The sequence below is a fragment of the Nyctibius grandis genome, chromosome 13, assembly GCF_013368605.1.
Source record: "Nyctibius grandis isolate bNycGra1 chromosome 13, bNycGra1.pri, whole genome shotgun sequence".
Taxonomy (NCBI): Eukaryota; Metazoa; Chordata; class Aves; order Nyctibiiformes; family Nyctibiidae; genus Nyctibius; species Nyctibius grandis.
In genome coordinates, this window is record NC_090670.1 from 5664716 (window position 1) to 5687372 (window position 22657).

General features: G+C 38.4%; 1 protein-coding gene across 4 annotated transcripts in view; it reads left to right on the forward strand.

The window, feature by feature from the left end:
* Positions 1 to 1246: 1246 nt before the first annotated feature.
* DIAPH2 (diaphanous related formin 2) overlaps positions 1247 to 22657 on the forward strand; it is a 214441-nt gene continuing 193030 nt past the window's right edge. For 2 of the 4 annotated variants that reach the window (XM_068411748.1, XM_068411749.1), the window contains exons 1-4: positions 1247 to 1524; positions 16255 to 16287; positions 18702 to 18878; positions 19601 to 19705. In XM_068411748.1, the coding sequence (XP_068267849.1) occupies positions 1411 to 1524; positions 16255 to 16287; positions 18702 to 18878; positions 19601 to 19705 (429 nt within the window). In that variant the 5' untranslated portion in view covers positions 1247 to 1410. The other 2 variants (XM_068411751.1, XM_068411752.1) reach the window with 2 other exon arrangements.

The following is a 22657-nucleotide window of genomic DNA, read 5'->3' on the forward strand; positions in this document are numbered from 1 at the left end:
CTCTGTGTGTATTAGACAGAGATGGGGAAAATTGTGAACTGTGTACTGGTCTCACTTGCCTTTTGAAAAAGAACGAGCCCACTGTGGAAGCAGTGCAGAGTTAGGACCCTTTTCTAGGCGGGTATCAAGTAATACGTTTGTATCTAAATTTGGACTCCAAAGATTTGTGGATTGCCCTTGTCATACCAAAACAACATAGCATGATTGTTTTCATGACTGTTTTCTCAGTATAACTTAATAAGCACACGTTCAGCTACATCAACACAAAAGCTGTATTTTTCTCTTTTTTAAAATAACGATTATATTAATATGAATACATTTGTTAACATGAGCCCCCTAATAATCAGGCATGTGATCCTGGTTTCCACTATCCACACTGATACATCCATGCTGAGAGATCTTCAGCTTAATACAGTGAGGCTCCGCCAAAGGGAATCTGTAATCCACAGAAACGGTTCAAGCAATTTCCTTCATTGTTGTGAACCATGAGCACGTGTAGATGACTCAGATATTTGGGACCAGAGTTCTCAAATTTGAGAGAAAAAAAAGTAAGTCTTTTGTTTGTGGTACCAATAGCTCAATTTTAGTTAAAACACCTCAGTCATCCCTTGTCTCTCGTGTGTTTTCAAAATAAAATACAGGGAAACACACGTAAGCCAGAGCCACCTCATGAGGAAACCCTCTGTGTGTGAGGTGTCCGGGTACTCCACACACGGGGCCCAGCAGCTGCTGCGTGAAGCAGATCAGACGGAGACAAGGCTTTTCTCCAAAACACCTACTGCCACGGCCATCGCCGGCCGTCCCGCTCTCCCGGCAGCCCGTGCTACCACAGACCGGCTCCGGCCGCCTCAGCGCTCTGCCCGCCTATGGACCAGCCACCTCCGCCTGCAAGGAGGCGGCCAAGCCCCAGCCTCGGCCTTTTCTCCTCCCAGCAACCTGTCTGAGGAACGACTCAGCTGGCAGCCCTTGGGACAAATCCACCTACACGCCGGCTCCGTGCCGCTAGAGCCAGGGCTGGCCAGCTCTGTTGCACACTTCACCTTTCTAGTGGGCGTTTCTGCTGGCAGCCCCCGAGCTCCGCCATTTCCCGGACGGGCACCGCCCTCCCCCCGCCGCTCCCGCCCTTCACGCGCTTTGCCGCTGCCTCCGCTGCCCTCAACAGCGCACGCGCAGCGCGCCAACACATGCGCGGCAACGCCGGCCGGGCGGCGCGCATGCGTGGAGGCGTTCGGTGTCTGTGAGGCGGTGGATTGGGAGGAGGCGGCAGGGCAGCAGGACCAGGAACCGCTCCAGCTGCGGCTGGGAGGGGACCGGGAGACGCCCGGTAGTGCGTGTCGGTCCTATGGGGCCTTGAGGATACAGCCCCGGGGAGAGCGGGGGGTTCTGCTGGGGCGCAGAGCCGGTGGGAGGATGGAGGGTCAGTCGGCTCCGGGCGGTGGCGAGGAGCCCCCGAGCTCTGGCAGGATGAACCCGAAGCGGAGTGGGCGCGCCGCGGAAGAGGAGAGCCGGAACAAGCCCAAGCTGGTGAGCGGGCTGTGGGGCTGCGAGGGGGGCAGGGGACGGCCTGGGGACGGCCTGGGGACGCGGAGGAAGGCGGGGGAGGAGGGGGCTCGGATGCTGTCTTGTGCTTCCCAAGTAGAGAATCTGAGGCGGAGGGGCCTGGGGGGCGCCGGGCTTTCAGGAATTAAAGGCTCTTTTTTAAAAATCCCGTGAGGTTCCGTGAGGGTTTTTGGGTGCTCCTTGGAAGAGGGAGGTGACAGCTGGCGGGGGGCGTGCGGCGGGCTGAGGGCCTCGCCGTGGTAACGTGCCGGGGGCGGGCGCTGGCAGGAGCCGGAGCCCCCATGTTTTCCGTGAGGGGGGTGGTGCGGGGAGGCTTCTCGGCGGGGTGTTGCTTGGGCCAGCCCTTGGGGGAGAGGTGCGGTAGCGATACTGTACTGTGAGCAGGACCTGTGGGTGTAACCTCTGTTCTGCTCACCTTTGGGGTGAAAGATCACGGGTCTTTTTTTTATTTTTTCTATCTGGGTTGAAGCATCCAGAATATTGGTGGTTATGATGCAAAGGATGTGCTCCCCAAGTGAACTTCTGAATTAATGTGAAAATAATTTAAAAATTTGTATGTTGTCAGTCTTTTTGGAAAGATCTGACAAGCTTTTGAGCACACAGATCCTTTTTAGGACTGTAGAGTTTGTTCATTATGCCTGTGCTTTTTGATTTAAAAGAAGATACTTCTACTTGCAGACCTGATAACTTGAAACTTAGGTACATTTCAAAGCCAACAGCACTGGATTGTATCTCACTTTATAAATGTAGTAACAGCAAAACCGGTTAATATGACAGTGTTTACTTTTAATTGTTTACTTCTGTTACTTACACTTATTTGCTTTAACTTTGAATCAACTCACTTTAGCTCAGTTCTCTGGTGGATTTTCAAGAGCAGCAGTGTAGCAACACTTAAAACTTACCTGACTTTTCTTATTGAATAGAGTGCTAGTTACAAACTACTTAATCTGTGCAAGGTTTTTCACAGACAGTGGTAGAACTAAGTCAACATGTAAGTGCTCCCACCTTGTGTTCCTTTCATCGAGTATAGTGCAGCAGAGCCCTGGGCTGATCAGCCTGACAGCTGTGTGTTTTTTTTCTGTCACTGAAAATTAAGTCAGGATGCATGTGGGGAAGATGTTAAATTCGTAGTGTATGAGGCATTAAAAAGTTACTGAAAGTGATAATTATTTAAAAGGATGACAGAAAGCCAGAATACTGAGTAACTTGAGATGTGGTATTGAAAGTGACCGTGTATATCTTAGGAAAAGGTAACCAAATATGATGTCTTATTTTGTTTTCTGCTGTTACTGGAAACAAACTCATGCTTCCTTGCACAGGATAAATATAAACAAACTTCTTGATATAAACAAGGTGTTTGTTTATGTTTATACTACCTTTACTATTTCCTCGATAAAGTAGCTAGTAAGCCTGCTTGAAGATGCCTGCAGGGAAGTGATTTAAAAATCACAGGAAAGTGCTTCTATTGGAAGCTGTGGACACAAATTTGAATTTTGCTTTAGCAGAGGAGAACACTTTGTTCTGAAAGAAATGCATGATTTAAAACATCAAAGTGAAATCAGCTCAAAATTGGATTGAACAGGACAACTATTTCCATTGCATGTTCTTTTTAGTTATTCTAGAATCACTAGAGTAGACTGTTTTTTGTTACATTTAGTGGAAAAGTACATTATGTTAATATTTGACTTCTTATGCAGTTATACACTTTTGTTTCTTGAGGGGATGATTGCAGTCCAGCAGCAACATGGATCAGAGAAGTGGTGTGTTGCTTGAACCACGTACCTTCTGAAAGATAGTTTTGCCCTGAGATAAAGTGACTAGACGCTGATGATAAAATTGAGTGAATGGGTTGAATGAGAAGGTAGATTTTTTTTTCATTCTGGACACGGTGGACACAGGATTTACCTCTGAGGAAGAAAAGGGATGGGATTCAGGTGTGTTTTAGGTTGAGGCAGTATGAGTGGACAGCCAGATTTATCAATTACTGCTGTGGCATTCTGAGGGGAGAACAAGACTGTAATCAGGGAAAGGCTTCATCCATTATATAGGAGAATAATCTTACTAAATTTTGCTGGCTTTAATTTTGAAAGAGGAATTGGTTCTGCTGCGGCTAGCAGTATCTTTAGGTACTGAGAGAGTAACCTTACTTGTACCTCATCCCCATTCTCTTCAGTGTGCAAATAAGATGATGGTATATTTGGGACTTCTGTGAGAGCAGCTACGCTATTTGTGCAAGTGTTAAGTTGTCACTGAGTTTGTGTACAAAGCTTCTCAGAGTTTGGTGTGGAGATTTTCTTGATTCAGCTTCACAACTTAGAATTCATCAACTTTCAGTAGAGTTACAGACATGAATCAACCTGCACTGTGTCAGTTTGTTGTGTATAATTCAAGTAATTCTACTGTGTGCTGAGAGGAGCGTGTCTCTTTTCCAGAACTTATTTCACGCATCAAGCAGAGTGCTGAACAAGGGCTTGGTGGGAGAGGGTGTGCAACTACGTACAACAGCAGATTTATTTTTAGTTCCTGGCATAGCAGCTGAAATTAGTCAAGTCATTGGGAAGAAGTCTAGGGGAATGATTTTTATGTGATAGACTAAAAATGGCTCTAGATGACGGGGAGCTAGGAAAGCTGAAGTCTTCATTTTGGGGGAAGGGAGACTCTAGAAGAAGAAGGAGGTGGAAGTTTTTTCTTTCCCCATCCCCTCCATCTGAAAGTAAAAGGTGAGCAGTGGTGCTTGGCTGACAGAAGTTTGGTGGGGTTTTTGTTCTTTGTGGGGTGGTTTGTTTTTTTTTTTTTTTTTTAAGGACTGAAGCCTGATGGATGGCACTTCCTCCTCATTGACAAGACGTAAGACTAGGCTATCCAGAGAGGATCTGTGCTAGAAAAGAAAGCGATGGTTTAAATTATTTTTCTGTGAGATAATTGATGCGTATGTACACACACAAATAATTGAAGATGGGCTATATTAGAACTACTAATTCCATTTTTTTCCTGCTTTGGGTCATTTAAGTTTCATGTAACTTGTTGAACGTGACAACTGCACAATGAGAATTTAGTTCCAGTTTTTATACTAGTAGTGTGTAAACTGGAGTACTTTTCTAAAATTTGATGTCTGTCTTATGAGCACCTTGACGCATCACAGCTGCTAAAAGAGCTCTGATTTAATCTTTTTTTTCCTCATTTTTTGCTGGCACAAGGACTGGAGGCGGGAATGAGTGCCTGGTGTTTTTGTCATTATTTTTGTTAACAATGAAATAGGCAGAAAAGCATTAAATTGTTTTGGCAAACAATCATCTGATCTCATGCCAGCCCTGAGAATAGGCTGGCATGAGATGGCAATGAGCGGCTACATTCCTAACTGGGGTTGGCAATGTGCTTGTTCTGCTTGTTTAAAAGTATGCTTGTTATACTAGAGGAAACAGACTAAATTAAGGTTGCCAGGGAGATTGCTGGGATTCCTGTGTTTGTTAATCCTTAACTTAGATGTTGTTTGCTCTACTTAACACTTCAGTATCACATGGGAAGTATATAATTCTGTTGGGTACCTAGGAATTGAGTAAGTGCTTAGAAGTGTCAGGTCTGATTTGACATAGCTATTGTAGCTTAGCTGAACCCAAAGTCATATCAAGTCGTTCATCTTTTTAGTTGAGAAGTTGAAGCCAGGCTTTGTACAGAAGTTCATACTGGTAGAATGGGAGACACGTCATACAAAGGAGCAGGAGAGGTTACTGGAGAGGAGACTGAGTGTAAGGGTAAAAAAATCATTTGAAGGATGATTAAGCATTGGTTGACCAGAGACACTGGAATCCCTGTCCTTGGAGGTTTTTGAGACCTGGAAACCTGGTCAAAGCCTTTAGCAGCCTGGTTTGAATTTGGTGTTGACCCTGCTTTTTAAGCAGGAGTTCGATCTAAACTGAGAAAGGAATGAGATCCTTTCTAAGGATCTTGTTCCTTATGTGCTTCTATAAATCAGTAGTTGAAAAGAGGCGTTATAACAGGATTTGTGGTGTTTCCTGTCTATTAGAACACTGGCTAGAAGTTAATTTGGCCAATGTTTTTTTAATTAAAGTTAATAATCTATTGTGTTGGTTTAGTATTAGCATAACTAGAAATATTTCTGTGCAGGTGGTGGTTAGTGCCATGCTAAAAGCATGCTCCCTTACCCCCAAGTTTACTTCGGGTTTGAGTGGTAGTTATTTAGTGATAGATACTCCACTTAGCTACAAACTAAATTTCTGAAAGGGGATGTCTTCTGAGTGTGATGCTGTCTTTAAAAGTAGATGAGGAGAAAAATCTTGTATAACATAAAAATCAAATTGTTAGGGGTGAGAGAGAGCTTATTTAATTGGAGAGCAAGTGGATTTGGTGATTCATCCAACAAGGAGCAACTCATACTTTGTTTTAAAAGCAGAAATTGTTTATGCTTAATGCCGAAGTCTTTTAAGCCCCGTGAGCTTTGAGATGAATCAAAAGCTATAAACTCAACATTCTGACTAATGTGCCATAAACTAGTGTCAAGCAGTGGAATAAAAGCTTTTATAAATCAGCTTAAAAACAGAAGTAAACTGACGGTGCTTGGGAGGTTTCCCAGCTAAGTTGCTCCACCCATATCAGTTCAGGAGTTAACGAGTGCTTTGAATTGCATGTAGCAGTCACTGTCAGGCAATGTGCTACAGGACCTGCGTTGCACCATCACCTTTGACTCCTAAGGTTGTTTGATGTCATTCTCCTGTGGAGAGATAATGTGCTCTTTACACATGACTTGTTTAGGTGTTTGTATACTGCATACAAGATCTATGAGTCAGGCTGAGCAGAGATTTTTGGGAAATGAATAATATGTATTACATTTGAGATTATAGTGTCTCTGAGTAACATCAGTGCATGCCTGCAGAGGATTCTTACTTCAAGTGGATGCTTGAGGAAAAAGTGAACTGTAATGCTTGTGTTTTAGGAGACTCTTCGCCTTGTTGGATCAAAGTAAGGGTATTCCAGCAAGTGAAGTTAATTAGGGTGAAAATTACTGAAGAGTAAAATTAGTGTCTTGGGAAAATTTTGTTCTGTTGCTGAAAAGTATGCTGATTGTGCACTACTTCTAATGTGGTACAGGAGGGCATGCTTGGTGCTGATGCTTAGGTAAATGCCTTAGCTTTTAATGTGAATTGATACTGGGGCTGTTTAAATGAGGTGATAGATACAGTGATAAGCCTATCTGCTTGTGGTAATTAAGCTTCCTGAACTACAGAGCTGTTCTGTACAATACAGGAAGCTTTGCAAACAAAGCAGATTCCACCTAGGCAATGTGAAAGACATTTACAGTGAGAACTGACAGTGTGCATATCAAATAAAATGGTGCTTTCTGAGATTCTAAGCACTGTGGTGCTGAATATCCAAGTTATTGACGATGAACTTTTGTTTTTGTATTACAAATAGCCTGTAAAGTGTGCTAATGATACTGTGATTGCCGATGACCCAAAACATTGGCTCAGTGGTCAACTGCATCAGTTGCAGTTCTTTAGAGGTAAGCAATGATGGCTAATAACTTTCCTCTAATTCTTTTCATCCCTATCCAAATTTAGAGGTAAAGTAGAAGAAGAGATGGCGATGGCGGTTGCTGCTGAAGCAACTGACAATTTCAGTTGGTTATTCATCAGTTTACTTGTTCGACCTTAAAACCACAAGAAGTTAGGAAATTACTAAAATGAATGTTTTTACTCAGTTCCTTGCAACATGTATACATGGCCATTCTTTAAATTCAGTATTTTTTTAATCATGCAGTAACTTTATTTTGGAGAAAATAAGTTTTTTGTTATAAAGAGCTATGGTGGTAGAGAAGTTACTTTTGAGAGAAGTTTAACTGTTGAAAGACTTTCTTTAGTATTTTTGTAGCAAATTATAAAGTTGCAGGTAGCCAAAGCTAATTTGTCTTAAACTTGCATGTTATTTTTGTATCAAACTGATCTTTTACTTAAGGTCTGGTCAATCAAGTATCTTTTTCCTACGGGTTTCCTCTCAGTTTCCTGCTTTTAGGTGTAACTTCCTAATAGGTAGGTAAGCTGAATCTTGCTTGACAAAGGTAGTACTAACACAGTCTGCAAAGTGAATATATTCTACTTGTTAACCGTTTATTAATTATATGGAAGAAAGGGATGACAATTAAAGAATCAACTTTTTTTGAGGCAGTGGTGTGGGCTTAAGCAGTCTGTATACCCACCCTGGTGCTCTTAAGTTTTTGTTAAGTTTTTGTATGGCAGTGGGACAAACAAGATCACAAAACTGAGCTAGTCAAAACCCCTCCTTTATTGTTTATTCTTCTTTGATTATTTACTAGAACTAATAAGGTTGGCATTACAGCACACTAGATTTCCTCCTTTTCTATTGGTTTGTCTAAAGTTCATCCATTACTACTATTAAATTATGATTGTGTCTACTTTTCAGCCATCTTCTCAGTTTAGCTGTTCAGTTGGATGTGGTGTGAAAGCTGCACATCATATTCACATGGGCAGATCTGAAAGGGATCTGCTATGGCAATTAAATGATACTGTAACCTAGATCGTGATATAAACCATAAACTCATCTGATTTGTAGAAATTGAGAAATACCTTGGAAGTTCAATTCCAGAACAAGCCCACACATGGAAAATGTTGTATGGTTTGATACAGATACTGAAGGTATTTGGTCCACCTGGGTGTGGTAATATTTGGTCTTAAGGTGTGCATACTGTAATATCACCAGACCTTCCGACTTATATAAAACAAAAATGTTCTTAAGAGTTTCTAATATATATAGACTCTTCCTGTGTAAAGAGGAAACTGTAGTTTTGTATTAATTTCAGTCTATTTTTGGGGGGAGAGTGGGAGAAGAGGATGTTCAGGGTGATGCATGTGACAAGTGGCTTTCTTGTAAGGTTCCCTTCTTGGTCCTTTCAGTGATCCTCAGAGTAAATCATTGGAGACAAGATGGTATTGGAGGAAGTATTAAGTATGCTGAATGTGTGATACATGTTTGCTGCTTGTAAGTGTTCTTCGCATAGTGTTGTCAGATATGGAAGACATCAAAGATGAAAAAAAAATTTTTATTACTAACAAATATTTTCAATTTATACTTCATAACAGTGTGTTTAAACTTGTTTTGAAAGCGTAGAATGTAAGTGTAAAAGTCAGTAGCTGATTAAAAAAACAAAATTGGAAAGAATCCGGCCTTATATTCCTCAGTGATTTGTGTGTGTGTATATACATATTTGTATATTTTTTTTTTTAACAAACATACTCTTACTGCTCTTCTAATTGTAGTGGAAATATGAAGTTATCTCTTTATAACAAAACGTAATTAACATATTTAGTTTACTCTTTTATGTGAGAATAAATACAGGAGAACTGGCTTGAGGAATGTGAAACTTCCAGAGCAGTGCTACCTAGTAGTTTAGAACAGATTACTAAATAAATAAGTTAAGTTTGAGACAGTCAAGGAATAGTACTATAGAATCCCAATACTTGGAGCTACAGGACTGTAGCTGTACAGCCAGTAAAGTAGCAATTGTAATTTTAGGTTGTGTAGGCCAAGGAATTGCAGTAAAGGTCCTGGTGAATACAGATTGGCTTGAGGGTACACAGGCCCATTCTTCTGTTCCTTTGTTCAGGGAGCAGCCAGTCAAATGTTAATAACTTTGTCCTGTCTGGGATCACATTAACAGAACCGCATCATAATGCATATCTAGGCGTGAAGATGAGAGGAAATAACCACAGACCTTAAATGTTCTTATGATACCTTTTTGTCACAACCAGTTAGTGTTTACAAGTGGCTCTGTGTAAATTCATGTTGGTCTCAGGGATGGCTGAACAAGACAAAATAAATACTTGGTCAGGAAAAATGTTAGTTCTGCAGTCTGTTATTCTTTCTTCCTATGGCAAAAGCTGATGATGGCTGTCAGAATATGACCTTTAAAGTTGCCTCTGTGTGTTTGTTTTTTTTTTTAATGGGTGTAGCTGTGTGAGGAACAAATACTAAGCCAACATGAGATTCATTAGATTCTACATTCCGAACAACAGATAAAAGTGCTTAGTTCTTGTGTAGTATCGTTTCCTGCTTTCCTGTTACATTTTGGTTCTTCATATTCTCCTGCTGTGAATTATTTTTGTACCTAGAAAATTGAAGCAACTTCTAAAATACTGTGGCTTCATAATGGAACTGTGCTGGATGTTTGCATTTGTAATTGTGTGAGTGCATGAAAAGATAAGGACTTGACAGTTATTAATAGTTGTGACAGTTACATGCAATGTTCCAGTTGCATTAGAACAGCTAAGTATTTGCATAAAGAAGAGAAAAAGATGACAGCATATCAGGCTAAGTATATACACTGATGCCATATATATTTTAATTTTTATGCCAGCCACATATAGAGGGTACATTAAAAAAAAAACTTTAAATACAAAATCTGAAACTCAAAGAGTAAAGCCATGTCAGCTGGCCAAGTTCAAAAGTTAGCACACAAACTCGAATTAATTGAGATCCTTTAGTCTGAGTCTGTCCCTCTTTGTAACCCATACAGTAGCATTTCTATCTAATTTTGTATACATTGAAATAAAATTTACATACAATAAGTACTGTTTTCATAATCGTTGCAAGTCTTTGCTTATAAAAGCCTTAGCCACTCGCAGATTGAGTGAACTCATGAATATGATGGATTAGTAGAAGGTAGTTTATAACCAGACTTGTGACAGAAGTTGCAACCAAAGCTTCAACGCTGAAGTGCCTAGTAACTGATTTTATCCTGACTTTGGTGTCAATACAGTGCTTTATTTCTGGTACTGCTGCCAGTCTTAAGTCCCATGAAACCAGATTATTATTCTTTTTTTTGGTCTTATTATATAATGGGGCAGCAAGAGCTGTTGCTCCCAGGCAATCCACTTCTCTAGAACTGCTTCAGTTCCTTCTTTCCACTTCTCTATGGCAAGTGTATTTCCCACTGCTTTATTCTTATCAACAGAAAAAAGTGAGGTGAGGAAAATCCTTTTAATTCAGCATATGGTTTCTTGCCTCAGCTAGGAATACAGCAGGTAATGTCTGCTGCAGTCTCTCTAACCTTTACAATCCTCTGTTCTCTACTCTTCTACTGTATTCCAGCAGTGCAGTTTCATTTTCATTCTCCAGTTTATTTACAACTTCGTGGAAATATTCCCAAACTAGAAAGGTAAAGAGTACAGCAGTAGACTTCGATAAAATTTCCATCTGTAAACCAGATATACAATTTTCATTTTCATATTTTACAAATATACATTCATGTGTTCTTTAAGGTTAGTTTACAGTATTCTGTGATTCAGACTAATTCCTGAATGACTGATAAGCTAAGCAGTAAAAACATATTTAAAAACAATTGTTTCGTTAATTTATGGGAAAAGCTTTATAAAAATTCATGTGCGTGTTCATGGGCAACCTAAGCACATACTATACTTCAATAAACCATCTTTTTTTACTTACTTTCTCCTGTAGCAGAAGATAACAGATTCTCCGTAACCCATTACAAGCATCTGTGTAATCCTCCTGAATTCCTGTTACTTCTTAATAGGGAATCTCACCTGTACTGAAGTCAAATGATACTATTGGCTTCCTCATTGTTATGTACAATATAATTCCCCTCTATTCACATGCTTCTTCATTTCCTACTTCCCTGAAGGACAAATGATCTTCTCGGGAAGCTGTTATAAACAGGAAAGAATAGGAAAAGGAAGAGAAAGCTCTTGTGTGTGTCACAGCAGGTATAAATTCAGTTTAACCCAATGTGCTTTGACTATTGAGTTACATTATGGTCCATGCACGCTGAAATTATTCGATCTAGAATTTCTGTTCTTCAAGAAAAAGCTGAAGTTCCTTGCTATGGCAGCAGCGTTGCTCATTTTTCCAAGTTTTATTATCACATACTTTTTTCTCCCATAATAATAAACTAGCTTTACCGTCAGCTTTTTTATGAGGGGATCAAATACTGCTCTGATCAAATACTTGCTCTTTGCTAGGAAGTCTGTCTTGTTAATAATTACCAACTTGGGTGACCCTCTGGCTTTATTTAGCATGAGGAGGTGTCTAACTTCTTTTCCTAGTATTTCTCATTCCTGGATGGTCAGTCTCCTGGGGGGGCAAAAAAAGTAGAGTAATCGGGGAAAACCAGGCAGCTTCCTGGTTGGGAAGATGGTTGCCATCCTCCAGTCTGACAGCGCTGACTCTGTGCTGCCTTTGTGCTCCCAACAGGAATAACTTCCCACCTTCATTCTGGCAGCCTGGTGTAAGTTCACATGCTTCTTGATCCCCCGTTGTAGTGCCCCAGGGAATGTTTACCTTCATGTTTAGGCTATAGATTAAATCTTAATTTAATAATTTAAATAATACATATTTAAGGAATTTGTGAAGTCAACAGCTGCAAAGCAAACAAGAATTTTCCATGTGGTGTCATATAGACCACACGCAAATGTCAACAATAGTAACAAAACTATTAGTGTTGCTAACTTCAACTATCTTTGTAATCCATCATGTATATCAACAGTCATTTCAAGTTCTTTTTGAAAGCATGGTGAATGCTCCTTGAAGTGCCAAAAAAAATTACTATAAAGCAAACATTTTATGAATTATATTTTTACTAATTTTATTAGTAATGCCAGGTATACTTTGTCATGGATAACGATCTTGAAAGTCCGAAACAAGTGTGTAGTTCTAGCTTCTGTACATTAGCTAATGTGACTTGAGTATCTTTTCACAATTTCCTAGGTACGTTTTTATATTTAATTACAAAATTGAATACGTTGACAAGTGGTTAAATTTGTCTAATGGGAACGTTACTCTCTATTGAAGAACAGAGGTTGTAGGAGTGAATTATGGTTTGTGGCTGTAAGACCTAGACTCAAATTGCGCACAACTTTTTGTACTTCAGATATTAACCTGTTTTCGGTTTTGTCCCTTTAAACTCCTTTGGTTCAGGCACTCATATGGGAAGTTATTCCTTTCCTGGCTGTATGCAAATTTATCTGCAGCCAGTTAAAAAACACTTATCCTTGAGTCAGTTTTTATGAAGTCTTTTGCAGGTGTTGTCCAGGTAAATTTTAGAAAACTGTCATATCTTAGTTTAAAAACAGGAAAGTTAAGAGAAGGTCGAGTTTCAGTTTGTTACTCTTAAAAAACTAGGACTGCCAGTAGCCATTGGAGCTGTTACCTGAAGTTGTAGCCTGTGTGCAGAAGTGGGTGTTGCAGCTCATCATGATTTGCCTGAGCAGTGTGCGGTGGAGTGAAGATTGCTGTTAAGTTTAGAAGTTACCCAACTGATCACTTTTTCATTATACATATGGTAAAATGTGAGTTGCTTTTATTTTATTTTTGCGGTAGAAGTGAGTCTTCAGTGTAACAACTAAGAGCATTGCAAAGTAATACTTAAATATAATGGAAAGATCAATCAACCCATATAAACACACCCTAATTTACAACTCATGGCCAGCTCAAGTGATCTGGGAGGTTTTATTAATACATAAGTTAGAAAAAGATTCCAAAAAAGTGGACTTGCTGTGAGTTCTGTGTTAAAAGTTAACACAATCATCTCAAGTTGTTTAATTCTTTGAATGTTGACATTGTTACTGCGAACTATTGTTACATTGTGAACTATGGTAAAAATTTGTCTTCTGTTTTTATGTGCAAGACTTCAATTACTCTGAATATTAACATGTCTGAGACTGACCTTTTAAGGTAAAAGAGTGATGGGGTGCAGTTGCATTAGTATATGCTATGATTTTTATGTGCCTTATTGTCATGATCTGTCTGTATTTAGGCAAGGAGTGGGATACTTGGAGTAAACTAAAATTGGGAGAAGTAAGTAGAAAGTGATATTTTTAACTACTGGTGGACTGGAAAGACTATGTGTGAAAGGGAGAAGCTCTGTCACTTAAGTCTTTAAAGTGAAGAACTAAGTAAATCGGTAGGAAATAGTTCTTTGATATAGGAATTGATGAACTTCCATGGTTGTGTGCCCAGGTGGCCAACAAGGCCAACAGCATCCTGGCTTGTATCAGAAATAGCGTGGCCAGCAGGACAAGGGAAGTGATTGTCCCTCTGTACTCAGCACTGGTGAGGGCGCACCTTGAATACTGTGTTCAGTTTTGGGCCCCTCACTACAAGAAAGACATTGAGGTGCTGGAGAGAGTCCAGAGAAGGGCAACGAAGCTGGTGAAGGGTCTAGAGAACAAGTCGTATGAGGAGCGGCTGAGGGACCTGGGGTTGTTTAGCCTGGAGAAAAGGAGGCTCAGGAAAGACCTTATTGCTGTGTACAAGTACCTGATAGGAGGTTGTAGGGAGGAGCGTGTCAGTCTCTTGTCCCAGGTAACAAGCGATAGAACGAGAGGAAGCAGCCTCAAGTTGTGCCAGGGGAGGTTTAGATTGGATATCAGGAAAAATTTCTTCCCGGAAAGGGGTTATCAAGCAGTGGAACAGGCTGCCCAGGGAAGGGGTGGAGTCACCATCCCTGGAGGTATTAATAAGACGAGTAGATGTTGTGTTTAGGGATATTGTTTAGTGGTTGTTTAGGTAGTGTTAGGTTAATGGTTGGACTCGATGATCTTAAAGGTCCTTTCCAACCAAGGCGATTCTGTAATTTTGTAATAATAGAACTAGGAGAGAGATGATATGCTGCTGTCTTAAATTGAATGTGTGTTTGTACATATAGATATTAATTTAATATCCCTTATCTGCAAATGTTTTACTATAGAGATTTCTGCAAAACCTTTGCATTTGGGCTGCTTCTAAAATCAGGGCGTTAGTGTCTTTAGCAAGCTAGGAAAGGACTGATTTCCTTTTGTCTTGTGATGCTCTGGCTGTCTTATAAGTGGCTGAAAGAATAATGGTAGAGGACTGACTACAAAAACTGCGGTATCTTTAACTTCCTCCTGGGGAGGTAAATACTTTTGGTTTATGTTCTTAAATCAGATTGGAAGCGTGATTTCTTTGTTAGTATAAGAGATTGTCAAAATTGTGTGTCAGTGAGAATCTGCAGGTACATTACTGCCTTGCCTCTGCCTCCAGCTACTTGCGGTTTCTGTTCTTCCTGTTAAATGTGTTGCTTATCTTGAGTAGCTACTGGCAGCAGTGCAGTTTATGCACCATAAGGAGATCTGGGAAGTGAGCTTGAGATGTCTGCAAAAATGTTGTGTAGTATCTTGCTTTAGTATTCTGTATTTTGCCCAGAGGAGTTTGAGTGACAAATGCAATATAAATGTAGAGATGGAATAGATTATCCTGTTCCAGGTTCTGTGAGAGATTGACAGTACTTAAATGAGAAGTGAAAAAAAATTTCTAGTACAAGTGACTGCTAAAACAGATACAGAGTTTCAGAACTTCTTGCTTACGTAGCTGCCTCTGCGTTGAAGTTATGGTTAGGCTTTTCTTCATTTGGACTTCTTGCTCAATAATCTCCATTAAAAAGAGAATATCTATTTACCAGAGTAAGGACATCTTCATTTTGACTTCAAGATTAGAGTATTACTTCCTCTTTTTACCCTACACTAAGTCCAGGTAATGAAAATACAGGAGAGGTGTAGCTGTAAGGAAGAGGTTTGAGATATGGCTTAGGAAAGTGAAAGGTTGGTCTCAACATTTGGAGTAGTAAGAGAAAAAGACTTTATCCTAACTGTCTGTACTGGGTCAGTCTGGGATGGAGTTAATTTTCTTCATAGCAGCCCATATGGTGCTGTGTTGTAGATTTGTGTTCTAGACCAAAAGAGTGTTGATACAACACCAGTGTTTTAACTTCAGCTGAACAGCACTTACCCAGTGGCAAGGCCTTCTGTCTCTTATTGTGTCCCCCCACCCGGAGTAGGAATGGATGGGCTGGAGGCTGGGAGGGGATACAGCCAGGACAGCTGATCCAAACTGACCAAAGTGATATTCCATGTCATGTAACATCATGCTCAGCAGTAAAACCAAGGGTGGTGGGGTGGGGAGGAGGAGTTTTTTCCAAAGTAGCAGTTGCTCAGAGGGTGAGTAGGTACTGGTCTGCTGGTGGTGAGCGATGGCTTTTGCATAATTTGTTTCTTTATCTATTTTTATTTTCCTTCACTTGTTAAACTGTGTGGTAATCTTTGTCAGCAGGTTTTTACTACCGTTAGGGAAAAAGTGAGAAGGCGCTAGAGAGGGAGAGATAGTAGTGACTGGTTTGCACATCACTGGCACACTGGCTTTAACCAGTTCACCTGTCTATTTACGTTACTTGGTGTTAAGGTGAATTTAGGAAATGAAGCAGTGAGAGGTTGGCAGAAGGCTCAAGATGAAGTTAGGGTACAGGAGTTCTCTGACTCTGAGTCTCAAAAACTCTGTCAAAACAGAATATCTGCTGACTTGGTTTGAAGTCCAGTAGTCCGTGTTTGGTTTGGAAAGCTTTCTAAGAGATCTTACTGCATTTTTGTGAAATAATGGGGGTGCTAGAGCTATATGGGTTTCAGGTTCGTGAGTTAAATAGTCAAAAGACAAGCTGAAATGGGATGCAAGCCTACTTTTTCACAGAAAATGCAGTAGATTCCATGCTCATTTAGCCGCAGTTTTGTTAGAACGCTTACTGAAATTTCAAGTGCTTTTTAATGTTAAAATAAATGAAATATAGACTTCTTTATTCTGAAACAGTAGGTAACGCTGTCTTTTTTCTTTGATTTGTGTGTGTGTTTTTTTTTTTAATAGAATATTCAAATAAAAACTTTGGCAGATGATGTGGTAAGGTCTTTGTAACGTCTTAATTTGCAATGGTAACTCCACGCTGCATGCTATTTTACTTCAAATGTTGTGGACAATATAACATGTTCTTATAAGGATATTGAGCATTAGATTTCAGAAAATTGAGTTACTATTCCTAAAGATCTTTATTCTGTTGAAGAAGAGTAATTAATGATATCTATTTGGAGAAGCTTCTTTAACCATATTATAAATACTTTAGTAATACTGTGGATATGCCGAAACTGTTCAACAGATCAAGTGTTATTTCTCTTGACGTTCTTTTTAACAGTAAAAGATCTGCAGTGGTTCTTCAAAGTTAATTGCCATGTGATTTGAGTGGAACCATTTTGGGTAATAAGTGTGTACTGTATGTCAAACAACAAGTTTGTATTCAGTAGCACTAACTTTATAATTCTGAATACTTTGAAACCTGTTGCAAAGTATTTTTACAGAAATGTATATCAAAATTTATTTCAGTAAAATTATGAACTTTTATTTTCTGTATATAATAGTTAACGCCACGCTGGCCACTTAGTTAATCATCACATGTCTGAAATGAAGAAATTGTACCTCATAATCATGTAGAAGACTCATTTATGGCTTCAAAGTGATCTCACCGTTGCAATCTGATTAAACAAATTTGTTGTTAATAAAGTATACTCGATACAGATCACAGTATGGTGAAATTGATCTTAAATGGCTTTTTTTGGTGACTGCTGAATGGACATTTTAATGTAAGTGGACAGTAAAACTGCATTTGATGTGTACTGGCTAATTTTAGATACTGCCTTTCAGGCATTGTGTCATATCTTTGGCCTTTTCAATAGGCTATGTCCTAATTTTAGTTTCAAAAAATGTAATGTGAACTATTCTAATAAGGAAAAAATGGGGTTAAAGTAAAATTCTTACCTTGTTAAAGACGTTAAGAATATCCTTGTAGGTAATGTGTTTCTGTCCACAAATGTAAGACTTCTAAGGAAGAAGAAAACCCAACCCCAACCCCCCTTCCCTCAAAAAGGCAAACAAACCAAGAAAACCTTCAAAGAAATTCAAAGGGCATGCAGCTTATCTAGGGATACTTTCCCTTCAAAAATTTAAGGTAGTCTTGTAGGATCTTAGAAAACAACAAAACAAATCCAACAACAAAATAAACCAAGAAAAAGAAACAGAACAATACAAAAAAAAGAAAGAACCTTTCTTCCCCATATTCCACAGCACTTGATTAAATTTCTCCACTCCTGACTGGACTAATCTAAAATGAATCCAAATTTCCTACATATTAAATACTCCATTAAACTTTTCACACCTCACAGAGGTTGTTTAGTTACAGAAAATATAAATTTTGGTTTACATGTCTTCATAGAGATTGCAATAATGGCTATGAATGATACTGGTAACCCTACATAAGCTGCTGTTAGAAGAAAGCACATCTTCATAAGGCTGTTCAGTGCCTGAAACAAATACACTAGTATTTGTTGATGCAAACAGTTAATTTAGAAAAATCGCTATAGAGATAATGTTCTCAAAATGAACATATATATGTATAGTTAAAGACAGTATTATTAAACAAAAAAAATTTCTGACTCTATTCAGAATAGAGTTCTATATTAATAATACAGTAATAAATGGCCTTATAAGGAAGGTGCTCTTGTTGGTTGTTTCCAGTATTAACAAATTAACTGAGTAGCATGCTTTAAAAAAAAAAGGTGGGGGGTTTGGTATAAGGCATAAAACAAGTCAGCCTTAACCAGTGAAACTTCATTGCAGACTGTATGATATGCTTTCACTAATGTCTGTTATGTGTATTTAACTCTGATGGCTGCTTCCGTGTGAGTAATCCATTACCTGGCTTTTTAAAAACAAGCACTAATTTCAGGAGTACTCAAAAACACTTCAAGGAATTGTGAACTATACTTGGAGCATTAATTCCTCTACGAACTTTATTTTACTTTAGCAGGATTTTTTTATAAGCCCGATGAACTTGTGAGTACCTCCTTCCCAACGCTGGCTTTTTCAGTTGTCCTCCAAAGACTTATAGCTCTTCAGGTGAAGGAACGCTTGGACATTACCTTTGTGGTACCATATTTATTCACTATCAGGATAATTAGGGAGTAATGTGAGAAGATGAACTCAAGATTTTGAAATGCTAAGAGTTTAACATAGATAGTCTACTTTTGAAACTGTGAGACATAGTCATATCCCTTTTGCATGTGACTTGCCATGAATTTACCTTAAATGTTGTTGTCTTTCTATGAAAAGCAGTCTCTGAATGTTAGAGTATTTTTCACTTACAGTTCAGTTTGAGTTTTAACTCTGCTGCTTGGATTAACTAAAAATGTGTGTATTACTGCCATGTAATTGGCTGCTTTCCTATGTTTCTATTTCTGCTTACTTTTAAATGGATGTCTTTGCAGCGTGACAGAATAACAAGCTTCAGAAAATCAGCAGTGAAAAAAGAGAAACCTCTTATTCAGCATCCTATTGACTCTCAGCCTTCTATAAGTGAAATCCCGCTTGCCCAGGCACTTGTTGATGAGCGCTGCATGAACTTATCAGAAAAAGAAGTTATGGATCTCTTTGAAAAAATGATGGTAAGATGATGTGCTACATTGTTTTATGAGGTTTTAATTTGTTTTCATTTTGGCATTTATTATGTAGTAGTGATTTTTCAAATGTTGTTTTGGAAGTATTAACTACTTGGGAGGGCATAGCATAGGCCTCATAGACCCGTCTAAACTGGCACATAAACAACTGAGTAACTCATAAAATGCTAGTATTACTTATGTTTAAATTACTCAGTCTACTTCTACAGAGAAAACAAAGTCTTAAGCTGTTGATTGCTTCATTAAGATAACCTCTGTAGACCCTAGTTGCAGTAGTTAAAAACTATCCTTCAAAGGCAGTATCTAATGGTGTCTGTTGTGATAAGATTTTATAAAAAAACCACAGGAACTTCACAAGAGTTAACACTTATGTGATCAATTTGAGGTGTAGAATTTTTGGTTTTGTCCTCTAGTTTTATTTCTTGAGCCAGATTTCACCAATGGTAGTTACCCTTGATGTAGTTATAATTTTGGCTAAGTGTTGAAAACAGCGAACACTTGAAGTGACAGAATTAAATGAGAAAATCGGGTGGCTCAGAATTAAACAAATTGAAACACAGCTAAGCTGGAAGAAGTCACTTCTGTTTGTTTAAAAATGAGCTGTTTGTTTAAGAAAAGGAATTTGTTTAAGAACAGGAGTGTAAAAATAACAAAGAATAATAAAAAGCATGAAATAGAATCTTGATGTTGTGTGGTCTGTTTCTTTACAGGAAGACATGAATCTAAATGAAGAACGTAAAGCTCCTTTAAGAGATAAAGACTTGACCACAAAACGAGAGATGGTTGTCCAATACATTTCTGCAACTGCCAAATCTGTAAGTAGTCGCCTCTCCAAGACAGATGCAAATCAGAAACTTAGCTTCGTGAGTGTTATGCTTTTCAAGCTTGAAACTTTCAGGTTTTTTGTCTAGATTTATCTTCTAAGAGTGGTAGGAAAAAAAAAAATCTGTACTTACTAATACAGTTTGAAATGCTTACAGCTGTGTCTGAAGGGTTAGTTTGTATTTCAGTTGTTGGGCAATGTAGAAGCTTGATGCTTTCTTGTAAACCATAAGAAATTGCAAATCCAGTGATGTGGAGTAATGGATGGAACCTGAGCATATTTCTCTGGAATTCATCTTATGTATTTTTGGTACCAAAAGACCCTGGAAGGGATAGGATGACTTCATGGTTACAGTAATGACATACATACTAGATGTACAATTTGTGGTGTTAGAAACAGGGAATCAAAATATTGAAAGTATTTAAAATTGAAGTAAAGTCAGTATTTTAGCTTAATTTGAATATGTTGAGTACTGTAGCTGGCTTGAAGACTGCATTAAATATTCTGCTAAGAAATGTTCTGTAGGTAAATAAAATATTCCTTTAGTTAAAAGATGGTCTTAATATGAGTTTCAAATTATACTTTGAGTAGAAAAAAAATATGTTCAGACTTTTCATTCATGTTGATCATTCTCTGTACTTATGTTGATTGAATAAGCCTTAGTTGATGGATCCTTCATGAAGAATTTTTGAAGTGTGTCTGTTTTGGGGTGTCAGAAGTGTAAGAGAACCACTGGATGCCCCAGCACTTGTTGTAGTGGAGAAATACAATTTCAAGTAGTGAAGAGCTGCCATTTATTTTCTGCGGTGGGACTATGAGTACTAATTAGTTATAAAATACAACAGTAATGCTTTTTTTTGTGTGTTAAAAATTGACTATGGCAAATGTAGTTCTTATTATGTAAAAGGAAAATATGCCACAAAAATTCATGAATATTGGATGAAACAGATAGAGATATATGTATGTTGTGATTTCCCTAGAAAGAGGTTTTGCCCTGATTTGTGCCACTATTTGTTGTATAAAGAATTTTAAAGAAGCTAGTGGTGAATTTTGAGGAACTGAATGTATTGCAGTATTGGGGAGAAGTGGGGGTGGGGGTGTAGCTTTGTGTATCCACAGGGCAGTAGTATGCTTCAAATGATGAAATTTGCTATCAGCATAGTTCTTCAATAAAAGTAGCTAATGCATATGATTTTATTTGGAAATTAGGATGAATCTCATCTTTTTTTTCCACACTTAAGTTATTGTGTACAATAAAAAGTTACTGGAAATAAAAACTGTGTGGAATAAATGTTCAAATACATAATGGCAGCACTGCTAGCGGTTCTACAGAGCTGACTCTGAGTGCTAAATACAGATAGTGTTAAATAATAATCAGTTTCTTAGTGAAATAAACTGGCAAATAAGATTATGTTGGTGTCTGCCTAGTGAATCTGTAAGTACGGACTGCAAGCAGTACAGCTGACTTGTTTTTCTTTTAACCTTTAAGATCTGCTCTGCAGAGTTAAATTTCAAAAAAATTATAACTACAATGACATGCAATTATTAAATGCAAATGCTTTGCACTAAGCATTATAGACTTAAGTGAGGAAAAACTTGCATTATAATGTGAAAATGATGATTTATGTTTCTGAGAGGAGTGATGTTCCTGTGTGAGTTCATCTTAAACAAAATCTACAGTCCTTTATTCTGTCCTGGAAGCAATACAGTGCTTAAAGCATGGTCTAGGTAAACATACAAGTTAACGGAGAATTAGTCAAGGTTATGCAGTTAATATTATGAAATTTCATGTTAATATACTTTGCTAGACTATCTTCAGGAACTGTTGATTACGTGCTGTAAGGTTTTTGTCTTCACTTGATGATCAATGTTAAGTGTAAGCAAAAATATTTTATTGAAGCAGCAGAAACTTTCACAATGGAAGTACTTGTAGTTCTTTCCCAAAAAATAGTTGGACGATTGTGATCTCTTGTATGTAGTGATATTGAAATGTAGCTGCCTCAAGTACCATAATTTTGTAGCTGACTAAGAAAAGCATGGCTCCCATTGCATGTGTAACTGCTGAAAATTTTAACAGACTGCCACCATATGCGCTGCAGCATGGGAAACTTAACAGAACTGGGGATGTGTTTGCCAAAATGTACTAACAATTTGAGAAAAATAAAATCCCAAAAAGTCCTCATACATGAATGTGCGCTTTGAACTTAAGTAAGCGCCAGTATGGATGTTTTTTATATATGCAAAATGTTTTTCCTAATGGACAAAGAGCTCATATCAAAGTCTGTGTGCTTCAGTAAGTCCTTCTTGCAATTGAATCACAGCATTTGAATGGAATAATTTAAGGTTAATTTCGTCTTCTGTTTAGTTAAACTACTATTCTGCTTAGTTGAATTCAAGCCCTAACCAATTTTTCCTGCATCATAAATTACCAAACTTTATTTTCTTCAGGCCATTTTCAGGCTTATCTTCCATGAAAATGCTGATTGCATTCAGAATGATCTTTCTTAAAATTTTCTACCTTTTTCTTTGGTCACAGATAATTGTTCATCTGCCTTCCTTTTTATACTGAAAATACTTGAGCCTTTTCTTCTGCTTAGAGTTCACGAAACACTTAACAGTTGATGTGACTTTTCTTCCAGTTCATTTCATATTTGTTTTAGTTAGGCTTTTGAGCTCTCTGTACTGATTTGAAAACATCACTCTCATTTGCTGATGTTGTCTTAGCCAAATTATATTTAAATTTGGTGCTTCATTTTCTCTGCCTTGTGTGCTGTCCGCAGCATGTTGACCATGCTTTTCTGAAATGCTGTACTGTCTTCAAAGTGAGAAAGAAACCTTGGTTTTCAATGGGTGAAAAAAAGCTTTCCTTTTCCTTGGGGGATGGAGGAAGGATAGAAGCTAATAAGCTGGATGCTTTCATGTGAAGTGATTATCTGTGCTCCGA